We start from the raw sequence: 18,303 nt of genomic DNA, 5'->3' as shown, positions 1-18,303 counted from the left end.
AGCACCAATAAACTTGTTCACATTTTTTTCTTTCAATGCTTACAGACTCAAAGGCCATTGAGATCCATTGAACTCTGCCATCTTTCACTCCAACAGCACCATGAGACAGCTGTCCAGGAAGCAAGTTGGGCTCTGGAATGCTCTTACACTCAGGATGTAGCATTTGCAAGAAGGTTGAAACGCTGTAACCTGCAGCACAAGAAGAACTCAGCATTACCTATGAGCAAACCTTCAGAAACTGACGGCTGATAGATCAGTAACTGACAAAAAAAAATTACACTTTTAAGGTCTGTAGCAGGCATGATGTTTTGCTAGCTGATCACTTTGACTTTACAGAAAGAGTCCAGCTGCTTTGTGTCATAGCAGCAGTTCTTGGTATGCACCAGCTGTTGACTCTGGGATTGTTCCAGCCTAACCTGTGCAAAATTTGGGAGCTGGAACAGCTAAAATTAGTCTCAAGGATGCCAGGTTTCAAAGTCAAAGTTAAACTTTCAAAGTTAGTGTATTATCAATATATATATATATGTTACCATGAGATTCATTCTTTTGCAGGTACTTATAGGAAAAAAAGAAATACAACAGAATTTACAAATACAAAGACTCACAAACAACTAATGTGCAATCAATAAGGCAAGATGTGGAATTAAAAGATAATTCTCAGAACATGGGTTGTACTGAGTCTGTACCCATACAGTCAGTTCAGAGAAGTAGTGATTGAAGTTATCCATGCCAGTTCAGGAGCCTAATGGCTGCTCCTGAACCTGGTCGCATGGGACCTAAGGTTTCTGTACCTCCTGTCTAATGGTAGTAGTGAGAAGAAAGCATGGCCTAGATGATGGGGCTTTCAGATTATGGATGCTGCTTTGCAAATGTATACAATAGTGGAGAAGGCTTTGCCCATGATGGACTGACCTGTGCCCACCACTTTCTGTCGTCTTTTCCATTCCTAGGCATTGGTGTTTCCATACCAGGCCATAATGCAACCAGTCAGGATACTCTCCATTGTGCATCTAGTGATTTTGGTGTCCATGTAAATTTCTAAGAAAGTACAGGAATTTTCATGCCTTTTTTATGATGACACTTATGTGCTGGTCCCAGGTCCAATCCTTTGATATGCCAATACCAAGGAATTTAAAGTTACTGACCCTCTTCACTGCTGTTACCCTAATGAGACCTGGCTTGTGGGGCATGTGGCTTCTTCCCTCCTGTACTCAAAAAATCAGCTCTTTTGGTTAGGAAGCTATGAAGAACATATTCTGGTTCATCCAACATATTGTGAAACATGAGGGTAGACCAAAGGCATCAAGGCCTGGTGTGCCCTTTGGAACTGTCCATGTGGAGTGTGCCCATTCTCTCTCTGACCCTGTGGATTTACTTTCCTTCCATTATCCTGAAGTCGTGGAGTTGCTAGGTTCACTGGTCTCCTGTAAATCACCTCTCATATACAGGTGAGGGGTGGAATCTGAGGGGGAGATGAAGGGAAACGACAAGTATAAAATGGAGCTAAAGTCGTGGAGTTGGTAGGTTCCCTGGCCTCCTGTAAATCACCTCTCATATACAGGTGAGGGGTGGAATCTGAGGGGGAGATGAAGGGAAACGAGAAGTATAAAATGGAGTTAATGTAGGATTACTTTACATGAATGGCTGATGGTTGTTATGTAGTTAAAGGGCCTCTTTCTGTGCTATATCACTCTATGACTATGATACATTGTATCACAATATTTATATTCTCTTGGGAAAGATTAAAAAATGATACTCCCAGACTCATTTGAAGGAAGAACTTCCAGGAGATTTATTCTACTTCCCCATTCCAGAACACAAATTTCTTCTAGGAAATCTTTCTGGCCGTCCTACTGCAGAGAGTGGGAACTGACACAACTAAAACCTCAAAACAGAAATGGATGAAGTCTGTTTGGATAATCCTCTACACCCAATTTAACAGGGAAGGCTTGCTTCATCTCTAATGCTTTCACAACAAATAAAGTTTTGAAAGAAAGTGAAGAGACTTTTTATATTAATTTTTTCCCAACTTGCTTGCTGTAAGGACCAGAAGGTTAATCTTTAATTCTGCGACAGTTTGGGAGGGGTGGTGCTCCTACTTGCTACCAACTGACAGGAGGAAATTTGTCAAAGAAGCACTTTGACTAAAAATTCAGTCTGGGTTGCAATACAGAGAAATATCCCAATGCACCATTTCAAAGAAGGCAGTGACATTTTACAGTGTCATGGTAAATTATTCTTCATCCAACGCCCCTAAAAGCAGACCATCATGTCATTATCATGACCATCATTTCCCTCTACACACAAATCTGCTGCTGCGTTTCTTCCCTTAAATGCACACTTCAAATGTACTTAACTGTCTGTAAAGCACTTTAGGATGACCTAAGATTGTGAAAGGTGCAATTGAAATTTGTCTTCCTTTTCAGATAAAAAAAATTATATACATAACACGGAGCCTATGTTCTTGTTAAAAATGACTGCAAAGTGAAAGCCTATTTTAATCAAAGATTTGCAGTGATTGAATTTGAGCAATTAAAGTGAGTGCATTGCTCCCGGTGAAGGGAAATGTATGAAGCAATTACAGGGATGTTGGTGAATAGGTAACCTCTTCTCGTAGCTCATTCCACCCATCATTAATGTGAATACTGCCTCGAACTGCTGCTTTATCCTGAGGCATTTATTCAAAGCAGCTGTCAAACACTTTGAAAATCTACTTTGGGCTTTTATGCAGTCAGGATGCTTAAAGATTTTTATTTTGAAAGAAAAGTTCACTCACCACATTCTGACTAAATACTCACAGTGAAGCTGATCTGGGGAAGTTGTCTTAGTGACCTTGTAAAAACGCTTAGGAATCAATCAACTTTGATGCTGACAGGAGTGAAGCCTCCAATCAATATTGCTACGTGCCAAACAACAACTTACTGCTGCTGCATTTTATTCCATTTGCAAAGGATGTAATAAACTTGCTTCCCCACTAGGACTGATACTCTATCATACAATAAGCCAATTATTAACTTTAGTTAATAAATGGTCAATAAGATTCCAAAATTGTAAAAACCAGATCCACACTTTAAACATTATGTGAACCAAGGGAAAAGGATTGCATTAAAAATTGTGTGATTGGATGGGGTGCTGGAGGGGAGGAGATGTACAGTGAGAGGCATGTATGCACAAGAAGAGTTTATGGAATTGTCTGTTCACATGATGAGAACATAATGACAGATGTGACCATCATCAGAGCAAAGCCAGTTCTTTGGTTGGTGTCTCAATGAAAGTCCATCACGTTGCACATACAAAATCTGCAATAAAGATTCATAGGTACAACATTACAGCACTGTACAGACCCTTTGGCCCATGATGTTGTGCTGACCTTCTAACCTACTTTAAGATCAATCTGACCCTTCCCACTTAAATAAACCTCTACAGTATTTTTCTATCATCCAAGTGCTTATCTAAGAATTTCTTCCACTACCAACACCTCATGGCAGGGTATTCAACACACCCTCTACTCCCTGTGTAAAGAACTTACCTCTGACATTCCCCTATACTTTCCTTCAATCACGTTAAAATTATGCTCCTTGTATTAGCCTTTACCGTCCTTGGAAAAATCTCTGGCTATTTTTGCCTCTTATCATCTTGTACACCTCTATCAAGTCACTATCATTCCCCTCACTCCAAACAGAAAAAAAACCCCAGCTTGCTCAATGTATCTTCATAAGATATGTCATCTAGTCTAGGCAGTATCCTGGTAAATCTCCTCTGCACCCATTCCAAAGCTTCCACGTGCTTCCTATAATGAGGTAACAAGAACTGAACACAATATTTCAACTGTGGTCTAACTAGAGTTTTATAGAGCTGCGATATTGCCTTGTGGCCCATGAACTTAATCCCCCAACTAATTCAGGCCAACACAACAGATGGCTTCTTAACCACCCTAACAACTTGCGTGGCAAAATCCGTTTCTCCACACTGACAGGAATCCGATCATTAATCTTGTATTCTGCTTTCAAATTTGGCCTTCCAATCTGAATCACTTCACACTTTTCTGGGCTGAACTCCATCTGCCACTCCTCAGCCCATCTCTGCATTCTGTAACCTACAACAACCCTCCACACTATCCACAACTCCACCAACCTTCGTGTCATCTGAAAACTTGCTACTCTACCCTTCCACTTCCTCATTGAAGTCATTTATAAAAATCACAACAAGCAGGCATCCCAGAACACATCCTTGTAGAAAACTACTAGCCACTGACCCCCAGATAGAATAATCTCCATCTACTACACCCCTCTGCCTTCTATGGGCAAGCCAATTCTGTATCCACACAACTAAGTTTCCCTCAATCCCATCCTCCTAACTTTGTGAATGAGTCTACCATGTTGAATCTTATTAAACATCTTATAAAGTCTGTATTCTTTACATTTGGATTTAAAGATCCACTCTGCTATCTTCATCAATATGCTTTGTCACATCCTCAAAGAATCCAATCCAACTCATGAGGCATGACCTACCCCTCACAGAACAATGTTGACTATCCCTAATCAGGCCATGCTTTTCCAAATATTCATAAAACCTGTCTCTAAGAATCTTCAATAATTTGCCCACCACTGAAATAAGACTTGTTGGTCTATAATTCCCAGGGTTATATCTAATCCCTCTTTTGATCAAAGGAATAACATTTGCCACCCTGCATTCATCTGGTACCACTCTTGTAGCCAGTGATGACAGAAAAATTATTGCCAAGGGTGCAGCGATCTCTTCTCTCACTTCGGTCTGGTCTCAGGGACATGTACCCTGATGTTTTTCAAAAGTTTTAGTTTCTTAACATCAACCAGTTCAAGCATATCAGGGTGTTTTACAGTGTCCTCATAATCATCATCGTCCCTCTCACTGGAAATACTGAAGCAAAGTACTCATTAAGGACATCCGCAATCTCCTCTGACTCCAGGCACGTTTCCTCTTCTATCCCTGATTGGTTGTACCCTCACTCTGGCCATCCTCCTGTTCTTCACATACACGTAGAGCACCTTGGATTTTTCTGAACCCTACTCTCTAAGGCCTTCTGATGGCCCCCTCTAGCTCTCATAAGTTCATTCTTCAGCTCCTTTCTGGGTGCCTTGAAACTCTCCAGAACCCTGTTTGATCATTTCTTTCTAAACCTTAATTAAATTTCTTTCTTCCCCTTGACTAGATGTTCCACATCTCCTGTCAACCATGGTTCCTTCACGCTACCATCTTTTCCCTGCATCAATAGGACAGACCTGTCCAAACCCCCAGAAAGTGCTCTCTAAACAACCTCCACATTTTGGTTGTGCATTTTCCTGAGTACATCGGTTCCCAATTTATGCTCTCCAGTTCCTGCCTAATAGCTTCATAACACCCTCTCTGCCAATTAAATACTTTCACATACCATCTGCTCCTTTCCCTGTCCAAGGGTATGGTAAAGGTCAGGGAGTTGTTGTCACTGTCTCATATACTGAGAGATCTGTCACGTGACCAGGTTCATTGCCAAGCACTGGATCCTGTATGGCATCTCCTCCAGTTGGTCTGCCTACATATTAGGTTAGGAATTTATTCTGGACATACCTAACAAATTCTGCCCAATGTAAAACTTCTGCACTAAATGCCAATTAATGTTAGGAAAGTTGATGACCACCATGACAACAATCCAGCATTCCTATAATATTCGCACCTTTCTAAAATCTGCTTCCTGAACTGTTCCTCAGTGTCTCTGTTGCTTTGGGGGGTACTCCCAATAGAATGATTGCTCCCTTCCTGCTTCTGACTTCCACTGACAGTGAATGAGTTGACCATCCCCTCATGGCATCCTTCCTTTCTGCAGCTTGATTAGTAATGCTCACCTCTTTTATCTCCCTCCCTGTTCCTCTCAGAACGTATAAACTCCGGAACATTCAGCAGCCATTCCTGTCTTTGTGACAGCCAAGATTCTGTAATGGCCACAAGTTCAGTTCCATATACTGACCTATCCACTAATTCATCACCCTTGTTCCTGAAATAGACACACTTCTACCCATCCCACATTTTCTAGTATATTAAGTAAAAAAATTAATATTTCTACTCCAAACTTTTGAAGAAACAAATTAATATTTCAGTATGTTTCATTGTAAAATATAAAAGATGTAAGTTTGTGATGATTTCAATGTCGATTCACCATAAGATATAGGAGCAAAATTAGGCCATTTGGCCCATCGAGTCTGCTTCACCACTTCATCATGGCTGATCTAATTTTCCTCTCAGCCCCAATCTCCTGCCTTCTCCCCACATGCCTTCAAGCTCTGACCAATCAAGAATCTATCAACCTCCCTGCCTTAGATATATATATATAAAGACTTGGCCTCACCACTCTGCCTGAAGAAATTCTTCCTCCCAAGTCCATGTGCACCTCACTTTTTGTATTTTCTATCCATTTACAAAATAGTCAACCCCTTCATTCCTTCTACCAAAGTGCATGACCATACACTTCCAGAGATTGTATTCTGTCTGCTATTTCTTTGCTGATTCTCCTAATCTGTCTGTCCTGCTGTAGCCTCTCTGCTTCCTCAAAACGACCTGAACCTCTGCCTATCTTCATATTGTCTGCAAACTTTGCAACAAAACCATCAATTCCATTATCCAAATCATTGACATATAATGTAAAAAGAATTGGTCCCAACACAGACGCCTGTGGAACACCACTAGTCACTGACAGCCAGCCAGAAACGGCTCTCTTTATTCCCACTCTTTGCCTCCTGCCAATCAGCCCCAGCTTTGTCTGTGCTAGAATTCACCTAGATTTCTGTATGGTTGACCTCACTACCTACCAGTCTGCCTCATGTAAACACATTTTCAGCTGCTGCGCAGATGTTGTGGCTTCCCCACTCCTCTTTCTATCAGACAGGTCACCTCTCATCACTCTGTGCCACACTCTTTACCCATGCCCCTCTTGCAACTTTACCACGATTCCATACAAGATAGAAGGAGGCCGCTTTGGTTCTTCACCCCATCAATGCCAGCTCACAGCACAAACCCATTCCCCACTAATTTTCCCAATAACCTACAGCATTCTCTACCATCCCCATCAACTCCTCCATGCTCCGCCACTCACCAGCACACCAGCTGGAATTGGCAGTGGATAATTAACTTGGAAGCCACACTTCTTTGGGATGTGGGTGGAAACCAGAGCATCTCAAGGAAGCCCATGCAGTTACGGGAAGCCAGCTTCACACGGACAGAGAGGGAGACCAGGACTGAACCCTGTTCACTGGACCTGGGAGACTGCAGCTCTTCTCGAAGTTCCACTGTGCCATCCTACTCTTTACGCCCAATTAATTTGCATCTCTACTTCAAAAAATCTCAGCTGTCTAACCTTTGGTTCTCTTCCTGCTGTTTCATTTCTGCACCATTGATCTGCTCAAACAAGCTTTTGTTTCCACCTTTAACACTTCGGTCGCTGTTCAAACTACTATTCGCATACAGTCTGCTGTCTTGGTAACTCCGGGGGAACATTGATATAAATAAATTTGTTAGACAGCGGCTTCTGTCTTTACCCACATGAATTACTACTGTCCACTAATACTGGTACCAGTCCGGGATCATCCCTGTTGATCTTCCAACATGCCCACAGCTTTCCCGGGAATCCCCGAGAAATCCTGCTTTCTAGTGCTATGCTGTCTCCTCATTCGATGCCCCAGGGGTAGTGTGAACTTTGGTGATACAAGAGACTGTAGATGTTGGAAACTGGAGCAAAACACAAGGAGGAACTCAGCAGCCAGGCAGCATCTGTGCAGGGAAATAGACAGTCAATGTTTTGACCCGAGACATCGACTGTTCATTTTCTCACTGTAGACGCTGCCTGACCTGCTGAGCTCCTCCAGCAACTTGTAGTTTCATCTTCCATAGGCTTTGCACCCCTTAAGTTGGAAAGCTTGCTTGCTGGTCTAAATCTATTGCAAGTACAGTCTCATTCTGATGAATGGAAGGAACCGGCTGCTAGGAGACAGGCAATTAATTACTTTTTCTATTATTTAACTTAATTTTAATTACTTAAATTGACTTTTAGTTAACTCCTTTAGTCTTTCAAATGAAAAATAATTTTAATATAACATTTTTATTTCTGTCTTGAAGCCGTGCTGCCCAGCAATTCTCCGATTTAACCTTAGCCTGATCATGGGACATTTCACCAGGACCAAACGACCTCTCAACTGGTAGGTCTTTAGATTGTCACAGGAAACTGGGAGTTCCTGGTCGAAACCCCTGCGGTGACGGGGAGAATGCACAAACTGCTTACAGGCAGCGGCACAATCTGACCCTTGGACCACATAGTCCAGCATTCACTGGGATCACCTCCATGACTATAATTGCTCCTACCTCTGCTTATATGCTGCTGAAAATTTCATTCATGCTTTTGTCAGGTTCAATCCTGACTTCAAGTACTGGCTGTGTGGAATTTGCACATTCTCTCTGAGATCTTAGTGTTCTTCCCCAGTGTTCAGGTTTCCTCCAATATTCCAAATACAAATAAGTTGTTTAGTTAACTGGCCGTTGTAACTTGCTCCCGATGCGTCGGTGAGTAGCAAAATATGGAAGGAATCGATGGTAATGTGATGGGGAATAAAATGAGATCAGAAGGAACTGGTTTGCACAGACTCAGTGGGCCGAAGGGCCTATTTGTGTGTTGTGTGACTCAATGTCTGCATGACTTTAGTCCAGTTATTCTAGTGCCTCCCTTTTCCTCCTCACAGAGAACCTGGGGTCATCCAAACCTCTGTTTCCCACTTAACTGCTGTGAATCACAGGTCTAATAACTCAAAGTTAGAGCAAATACAAATGCAAATTTCAATTGCCTAACTTCTCTCCACTCTCAACTAGAATTTTAAACTGATAGCCCAAATAAATATCCACTGTGAAAATTGATTGGGTTTTATCACCAAACCCTTCATAATTAAGAAAATTCCCACTGAATATTTGTCTGCCTCCCATCTTAGAGTTTGCTACTCCAACAAAACTTGTGACTCACAATCTCAATGGCTTTCACATCCTCTCTCGAAGAAGCATCAAAACCTGTGCTCAATACTTCAGACTGTGGCTTCATTATTGGCCTGTACAAATTGATCACCTGTACAACTTGTATTCTTCATTGGATGAATTTGTTTAATTGAAAAACTACATGAAACCCTATTCAGTGCGTTTTGGATGGTTGCAGTTTCAGGGCACACATATAAAGATTGATATGGTTGTAAACTGGTTGTAAAATTATGACATACTGCCAAAAATAATCTGGCTGCAGATTCTCACTGCTTCTCTTAGTTTCTGAGTTTCACCGACAGATAAAACAGAGAATTAAAAAAGAGAACTAGATGGGGTAGGAAAGGGGTGAACAGATCATTAACATGTCAGTTAGCAACTAACAAGCTGCTGGAGGTACTCAGTGAGTGGAAATTTGGTCCAGATAACGGGTCCCAACCCGAACCGTTGACAACTTCCCTCTGCAGATGCTGCTTGACTCACTGAGTTCCCCCAGCACATTGTTTGTTATCCCAGATTCCAGCACCTGCAGTCTCTTGTGTCAATCAAATTAGCAAGCACAAAGAAGATATACCAGTTCATCGAGACTGTCCCATCCATAACTGTCATGACATCATGATCAGATCCTTTCTCTACTCTTGGGGTTCCGCACTCTCCATGTCCACAGAGCAATTAATCTCCTACACTGTCCTGCTAAGTTAAAAACCGCTCACGTGCTGCATCAATAAGCTGCTCCAAATGAGCTATGCGCAGAGAAAGGATGTGAATAGATTCTTCTCTTACCAGAAGGTAGACATTGAGCTCCACCTGGCTTCACCAGCTCTGGATTACTGCCAATGGCCTTACAAATCTTACACAGATTCCCAATTTCTTGGAACAGGTCGAAGCTCTCATCATAGATGACACTGCCCTTTCAGGAGAGAAAGAGAGAGAAACGGGTGAAGAAGAAACCTGTCTCCTATCAAAGTTAAGCCACAGAGCAAAAGAAATGAATGCATGCTGAATAAATGCGACGGAAAAGCAGTTATGTACCATATCTCCTATCACATGGTTATCTTGTTTCCTTGTGCGATTCACTCCCAGAATCCCAAACACAACAAAAACCATGGCTCCCGTGTCCACTAGCGGACGCACAGCTGGTTTCCCGCAGCCATCATTCAGGCAGGGATTGAAGTCGAAGGTTGGGGTCTCTTCAACTTTGGACACAGAGAAAGCTAAGTAAGAGCACATTGTTAAATGTGAGCTTGGGGCATTAATGAAACAAATATTCTGAAGGCATTAACCATCATTTTAAGTACAAGAATATAAGTACACAGGAAAATACGAACAGAAAAAAAGCCATCAGTGTCCTAAAACCTGCTTCACCACTCAATACAATCACGTTGGTCTCAGATCATCAGGGTCCAGTTCATCTTTACCACTTCCTTATTTCCCTGAATTCCCTGATCATTCACATACTCATCTATCTTCACCTTAATGAGTCGGCCTCCACCGCCTCGGGAAACAGAGAATTCTGGAGGCTCAACACCCTCCGATAGAAGGTCTTCCCTCTTTCTATTTTTTTGAAAAGATATTTTTTTCATTTTGTTTTCCTGCACACTACTGACCCTTCGGCAACTGACTTGTCTTCAAGCTGTCGTAGCAAACCCACAGCAATATTCTGACCTTCAGACCTTGGTCCACAAACTTGATTCAAAAGTGTTTTACATGTCGCTCTTAATTCCCTTGTCTGTGTCTCACTATTCTCTTCCTCAATATTTAATCTACTCCTCAGTAGCCAAATCCTGTTAGGATTACAGAATCCTAAAGAATTGTCTTTCATCGCCTTGAGGGAGATTCCAGTTTGTTCAGTGTATAGTACTTAGTGGAAGTGAGTAATGGCAGGGGGCACCTGCAGCCTTTGTTTCTTTTATTCATTTCAGGGAATCAGGGCCATTGTTGATGAGGCCAGAATTTATTGCCTATCCCAAATTTCCACTGAGATTTCAGTCCTATGACACAGCAGTCTTTCAAATAAAAGTGCACCGACTGCGCTATTGAAGAGGAACTTCTCGGATATTTGATGCAGTGATTATGTACTAGTGTGACTTTGAAGAGAAACTATAGGTGATGGTATTGCTATGTGCCTGAAATACTTGTCCATCTAGTCACAGGGTTGGGAGTTGCTTTGATAAATAATGGCAGTGCACTTTGTAAAGAGTGCACGCCATTGGTGGATGGGGTGGATGGAGTGAATGTGTAAGCAGGTGGATATGGGACCAATCATATGGCTGCTTTATCATAGTGATGGCAAGTTTCTTGAGAGTTGTTAGAGCTGCAATCATTCAGGCAGGTGGAGAATATTCCATTGTATGGCTGATTTGACCTTGTACTTGGTGACAAGCTCTTGGGGTGTTAAAAGATGAGTCTTTCTCTTTGGATACCCAGTCCCCGGCAATATTTATGTGACTTGTCTCCTTGTGTTTCAGGTGAATGGTGTCCCAGTATATTAAAAATGGGGGAGTCAGTGATGGCAATGCAATTGAAAACTATGACGTGTGGCCAGACTCTTGCTTGGAGATGGTTATTGCTTGGCAATTTTGTTGCCGTTTCCCAGCCCTGCCATAATCTTATCCACTTGCACCTCAACTTTGGAATTAAACTCCTTTGGTCAATGTTAGGACCAAAGTTGTGATGAAGTCCAGGGCCAAATGGAACCTGGCAAACTCCGAACTAGACACTACAACTGATTAGTGGTGTGTAAATATCACTTGATGGCACTGCTGAAGATATCTTCCAACATCTTGATGATGTATTGACTGGGCAGAAATTAGTCAGACAGGATTTGTTCTGCACTCTGTGAAAAAGAGAATCCTGGTCAATTATCCACATTATTGGGTATTAACTTTACTGGGACATTTGGACTAGAGGAGGGACAGTCCTGGAGTGCGGGTTTGCAGCACTACAGCTAGGATGTTGCCTGTTCCCATGACCTTTGCTGTACTGCCACCCTCACTCAATTCTGGATAACACTTGGAATTAAATAAACTGAATGACGCTGGCTTCAGTGAAGCTGAGGATCTCAGTTGGGAACTGGGGCAAATCATCCACCAGGCTCTTCGGGCTCAGTAAGGCTACAAATGTTTCAGTGCTGTCTTTGGCAATCATATACTGGAATCTTTAGTGCTGAGAACAGAAATCCTTCTTCACCTATTCATTGTTTGATTGTCTACATAGTTCATGTGTAGATGTGGTAGGAATGAGAGGTTTGATCTGATCTATTTGTTGTGGTATCACTCAGTCCTGATATTTCATTTGGTGCATGTTTTGTCCGATGTTGACTTTGCACTAGGTACTCATCTCATTTTACAGTGATGCATGGTGTTGCTCCCACCATATCCTCTATACTCGTCACTGAACCAGGACTGATACCCTGACTTGACAGTAGAAGTAGAGTGAGGGATGCGATGAGCCATGATGATACAAGTTGTGGTAATGTACGTATCAGCTGGCTGATACAGCCTCTGTTTTGAACTGAGTTGATCCCATTTACCTTGACTGTCGTCCTACACACGTAAGGTATGAAGGATAGACTTTGTTTCCACAAGAAAAGTGAAGTGGTGACTACAGATGCTCTCATAGACAGATGTATCTACCATTGATACAATGATGAAACGAAGACAGGCAGGTTTGACCTTCACGTTTCTTTACTTTCTACCTGCTGCAGACCCATTCCAGCTGCATATCCTTCAGGAATCTGTCAGCTTGATCAATAGTGGTGCTAGACACTGAAGTGCAGAATCAAATATCGCTGTGATGATTGTACGTTCTAGTACCAATTGTTTGGCGACAATGAAGTATAAAGTATAGACATGACAGCTTCACCACTAGAGTACCTACTTTCAGAGGGTAGACCAAGAGAGGCCTGGAAAATGTATATTATCAAGTCTTGAGTTTACAAAGCCAAGGAGGATGGATGAACTATGGTTTTCTCTGAAATAATTGATGTAACAGTCTTTGAGATTGTGCCATTATGTGGTCAGAAGATGACCTTGGTCTCAAATATAAGAACATGGTAATTGTCGTAAATTCTACCTCAAACATTAGCCAGAGAGACGGATGAAGCTGACAGCTGGAAAATGCAACAGGATGGAGATTAGAAAAATATGGCTTCAGTCTTCCCAATATTTAGGTGAAAGGCATTTCTGTTCAACTAGATGTGGGTATCCGTCAAACTGCAGTTCATCTGGTGACAGTAGGGGTGGGGTCAGTAAATGAGCTGGAATAGGGAATCACCAGTTTTCATAAGAAATGCGCCAGAATAGATGGAAAGTTAAGGATGGTTATAATCTTGCCTCAGACCTCTTCCCTAGTAAATTCTTCCCAATACTAATATTAATTCACTGCCCCTTTCCATACTTTGCTTCCTTTCAAAGTTCCAGTTTTAAGCACATTTATACAATACCCTGTATACTTTGCTTCTGTGCTAGAAGCAATGTGTGTATTTCCTCAGTTCCTTTGGTTTAATCTGGCTCATTGTTTATATATTTCCAAACATTTCACAGTGAACTCATGTAATTGCATCTGATCCTGACATATCAGGGACATTTGCTCATTCTGATGGTTTGAGTTGTGGGCAGGGAATACCACTGCCTGACTGGTTGTTCCCTTTATCACCCAATCTATTACTCCTGTCCCCATGTCAATTTTTCAATTGATAATGAAAGCAACAAAAATGCAAGCTGTAAAAAACTAGGAGCTTTATCAGATCCAGCACACATATCGGCTAACAAAGGTCATTCAAATGTACCAGAAATGAGAAACATGACTCTCTTTGGCCTGCCTGTATCAGGCTTACTGAGGTAGATGGCACAATCCAGCAACTACAATTACTGAAATAATCTCAATGGCACATCCTGGGCATCAAACAGACAATCTCTGGTCTGTGATGAAGGAAAAGCAGAGATTGTGAAGTATTTGTAGATTTTCACCATCTACCTTTTTTGCATTTTCATTTATTGACTATTGAATTAACTGTTACTTCTCTTCCAGAAATGTCAACCTTGAAATTGTTATGCTCCATTCTTTTACAAGAGTTTTGCCCATCTTTCTTTGCTATATTTGCCCTCAGTGTCTTCTGCTTCCTTTCTGGTCTTCAATGAAGAGCTGATGTTCTTTCTCTCTAACTGCCCTCATTTCACAATCTTTACATTTTGTAGCGTACCGGTTAGCACAACACTTTACAGTACAGGTGACATGAGTTCAATTCCCGTGGCTGCCTGTAAGGGCTTGTATATTCTCCCCATGACCTCTTGGGTTTCCTCCCACAGTCCAAAGACATACTGGTTGGTTGGTTAAATGGTCATTGTAAATTGTTCTGTGATTGGGCTACGATTAAATCAGGGGATTGCTGGGTGGTGTGGCTCAAAGGGCCGGAAGGGCCTATTCCATGCTGTATCCCAATCAATCAATCAATCAATCAATAAATAAATAAATTCGTTCGCTCACGTCCCTTTTGTCTCTAATTATCTGCATTAAACTAGTAAATAATGACTATCTCTATGGCATATCCCCAAGCTAACTCTGGCCTTACCCCAGAAGGAACATTAATTTTGTCCAATCCATTCCTAATCACCCTCTCTACAATAAAACTTCCTCTGTTCTGACAAAAGATATTCTACTTGAAGCAGCTTTCCACAGCTGCTGCCTGGCCTACTACATATATCCAGCATTTTCTGATATTATTTTAGGTTTCCAGCAGCTGCAATTTTTTGATTCTTACTTAAAAGTGGAATGAACATTTTTAAGTTCAGCTTCAATACTCCAAATTCCAACATCTTGGACCTTCTTCAATTGAATACTTCATAAGTCCTGTTGGAAAGGTAATGTGCTCCTCTCCCAGATAGCCAACCTACCTTTCTTGTAGGGGACATAGAAAAATCCTTGATTAGGGCCATTGGGTCCTCCACTAAGGATGCAGCCAGGTGGCGCCAGGCAGATCCGACTGTGGTAGGGAGCCTTCCTCAGCTGGGCATAATACAGCTTCCTACAGGAAACCAGAAGTTAAACAGAGACATATTTAAATTCAGGGGATAAAATGAGTGCTTTGTACTCTGATGATCTTGTTTTATTCTTCAATAAGGTACTGACAGACCTGGCCAGAACAGAGAATACCACAGTACAATAAAGGAAATACTCTCTACTCTTTGAAGGATTTTGAGATACTGTCGATTAGTGAGGATGTATTGCAGATGTTGAAGTTGATTGCTTCTGTGGTTTTGCTTTCAGTGGCTATGAAATACAATGCTGATTGGGAAATGTCCGTTAAGCCATTTGGACTCACCCTATTATGGATTTTCATTTCCTCTACACATCCCTCCCCTACTGAAGACTAATTTTATCTCCCTTTCAGTTCTGTCCAAGGGTCTCTTTCCATTGATGCTACCTAACCTGCTGAGTATTAGAAACATTTTCTGTTTTATTGGATGCCTTGAATAGCCTGAGCCTCTTTGCTGAGTCACACAGATTAGGAGTTCTAGATTTTTTTTCCCTTGTTGGTAGTTAGTAAATTTCAGTCATGATGTGATGGCATCTGTTAGTATTTGACAGCTGACTACAAATGATGGCACAGTCTTTTGGGTTGTGGCTGAGAAACACAGCCACTGCTTCCACCTCAATGTCCTTTGTTTGCAAGGATTATTACGGGGGCATTGACGAGGAAGATAGGAATGTACTGAATTGTAATGCTTCACATTGCTTGGGCTCTTGCATTAAAAATGGCTATCTTCCGGATGTGACGCTGTTAACAATCAATTCTTGTAGAAAAGTACAGGTTTCCCCTGCCATCCGAAGGTAGAGCGTTCCTATGAAACGGTTCGTAAGCCGGAATGTCGTAAAGCGAAGAAGCAATTACCATTTATTTATACGGGAAAATTTTGTGAGTGTTCGCAGACCCAAAAATAACCTACCAAGTCATGCCAAATAACACTTAAAACCTAAAATTAACAACATACAGTAAAAGCAGGAATGATATGATAAACACACAGCCTATATAAAGTAGAAATACTTTTCCACAATCATTGCTGACACTGTTCTCCGTACCGAAAATCTCACGCAAGCGCTCTCGGCAGAAAATCTCACGCAAGCGCTGTTGGCAAAAACACTCTCTCCAGTAACCTTTAAGCTATGAAGCTGCTAAATCATACTAAATAACACATAAAAATACACAGCCTATATAAAGTAGAAATAATGTATGTACAGTGTAGTATCACTTATGGGAATTGGGAAGATAGCTTGCCGAGCACATGAATGATGGTGTGTTAGACTGAGTTGTCAGAGTTTGGGTGGTGCAGTGGCCCCCACCCTCCGGGCAGCGAACCAATACCGATCCGCGAAGCATGCAGGGGTACAGCAGTAGCCTGGAGGCACACAGCACATCTTTAAGAAAAAAGCCGAAATAAACATGCTAATTAATTAGGTGCTGCCCGGCACATAAATATTGGCCCAGATCAGAGGCGACGCATCGGCAATTGTCTCTGATCTGGGCCGACAATTACGTGCCAGGCGGCACCTAATTAATTAGCATGTCTATTTTGGCTTTTTTCTTAAAGATGTGCTGGGTGCCTTCTGGCTACCGTTGCATTCTCCGCTAATTGGTATCTGTCCGCAGCCTGGGGGTTGGGGTGGAGGGACACTGAGGTGTCATCTCATCGTTGATCAGGGCAGGCAGGTCATCTTCTTCTATGACTGCCTGCTTCAATGTTGAGGGTCGAGGTTCGTCGTCTGCTGTTATTGGTGTGGAAGGCTTGCTTGACTGCTGAGCCTCGCGCATTTTTAGATCATACAGTTCTTTGTAAGCACTCAAACCATCCTGCAAATATGCCTTAAACCGACGTACCCTTTCAAAATTAAAGTCGTACTTTATCATTACTCATTCGGTTTCGATTGTTATCCTTTCCTCTTCCAATTGCATCAGCTCTTCATCTATCAGTTCTTGGTCATGGGATGCCAAAACCTCTTCAACATCATCTTTGTCAGCTTCCACAAGCCAAACTCACCTTGTCCTTACTTTGTTCACCACAATTGAAACGCTTAATTATGTCTAGTTTTACACTACGTGTAACACCCTTATGAGCTCTTTTAGGCTTTTCCGATACCTTAGAACTCATCTTGAAAACGGCTGCTCACAGGCACGTATTTAAGCAGTGCCAGCAAGAATTCCATTCCGAATCCAGGGGAGAGCGGCTGCCTTTTTTATCGCGCGCTGCCTTTCTTCATAACAGTGAAAACACCTTCTGTTAGCGAAAACAGGTAACTAATGTGGGTCTTTCATAACAGTGAGGTTTCGTAAAGCGAACGTTCGAAAAGCGGGGGACACCTGTACCAGATAAAATCATAAGTTACCCTGAAAGTGATAACACGTAGGGAATGGATACTTGAGTAGAGCATAACACTGCACTGCCAGATGAAAAATCCATCTTGAACTCCATCAGGGAGGAGGCTACTCAGCACCCTTGCCAGGACCACTAGACCCAAAAGCAGTTACTTTCACCAAGCTGTCAGGCTGATCACCAATTCCACTCATTAACCCATCACACTATCCCCCCACTATCACTACATCCACATCAGCCACTCCTCTCCACAGTCCCTCAACACCCTTCACAACCCCATGCACTGCCACTTTACAGTTACTTGTAAATTGTGTTATATAGCATTGCTCTTATATTTATAATTTTTTTGCTTATGATGTTTTTATGCAGCATCAGATTTGGAGTATCAAACATTTTATTCTCCTTTCCACTCCTGTACTGAAGAATGACAATGAACAATCTTGAAACTTGAATCTTGAATCTTGAATTTAAAACACATCTGCAGAACATTGCTTGTTGTAATCCTTGTTCAAGTCCTTGTGGATGGTTCCTAGTAAAAAAAATTCCTACACTCAAACAATATTAAATTCCATGGCCCATTTCTTTCAAAGAATTCATAAGCATCAAGTAGGGGGCACATTCTTAATCTATGTTGGACTTCAGCTTGATGCTCACACTGAATGCTTTAAGTGGCCACTCAGTAACCGCTACTGATCTTCCAACTTTATATACAGTACTTCTTCACAGAGAAATACAAAAATCTACTGGAGGAACTCATCAGGTTGAGCAGCATCTGTGAGGAGAAAGGAATTGTCACTGTTTCAGAATGAAACCCTGCATCAGGAGCGTCCTAATACAGGATCTTGACCTGAAAGGTTGGTAGTTGCCTCCGTAGTATCCAGGACATTTTCAAGGAGTGGTGCCTCAGAAA

At 41.9% G+C, this 18,303-nt stretch overlaps 1 protein-coding gene across 2 annotated transcripts in view; it reads right to left on the bottom strand.

The window, feature by feature from the left end:
- The window catches only part of disp3 (dispatched RND transporter family member 3), a 439,032-nt gene that overhangs the window by 41,229 nt on the left and 379,500 nt on the right, over positions 1–18,303 (bottom strand). Inside the window, exons 15-18 of one of the 2 annotated variants that reach the window (XM_063033465.1) lie at positions 14,919–15,049; positions 10,057–10,238; positions 9,808–9,934; positions 44–189 (exon numbers count right to left, since the gene is read on the bottom strand). In XM_063033465.1, the coding sequence (XP_062889535.1) occupies positions 44–189; positions 9,808–9,934; positions 10,057–10,238; positions 14,919–15,049 (586 nt within the window). The remainder of the gene's footprint in view (positions 1–43; positions 190–9,807; positions 9,935–10,056; positions 10,239–14,918; positions 15,050–18,303) is intronic. The other variant, XM_063033466.1, reaches the window with a different exon arrangement.

The sequence above is a fragment of the Mobula hypostoma genome, chromosome 25 (genome assembly GCF_963921235.1).
Source record: "Mobula hypostoma chromosome 25, sMobHyp1.1, whole genome shotgun sequence".
Classification (NCBI taxonomy): domain Eukaryota; kingdom Metazoa; phylum Chordata; class Chondrichthyes; order Myliobatiformes; family Myliobatidae; genus Mobula; species Mobula hypostoma.
This window is presented reverse-complemented; position numbering and strand designations above follow the sequence as displayed.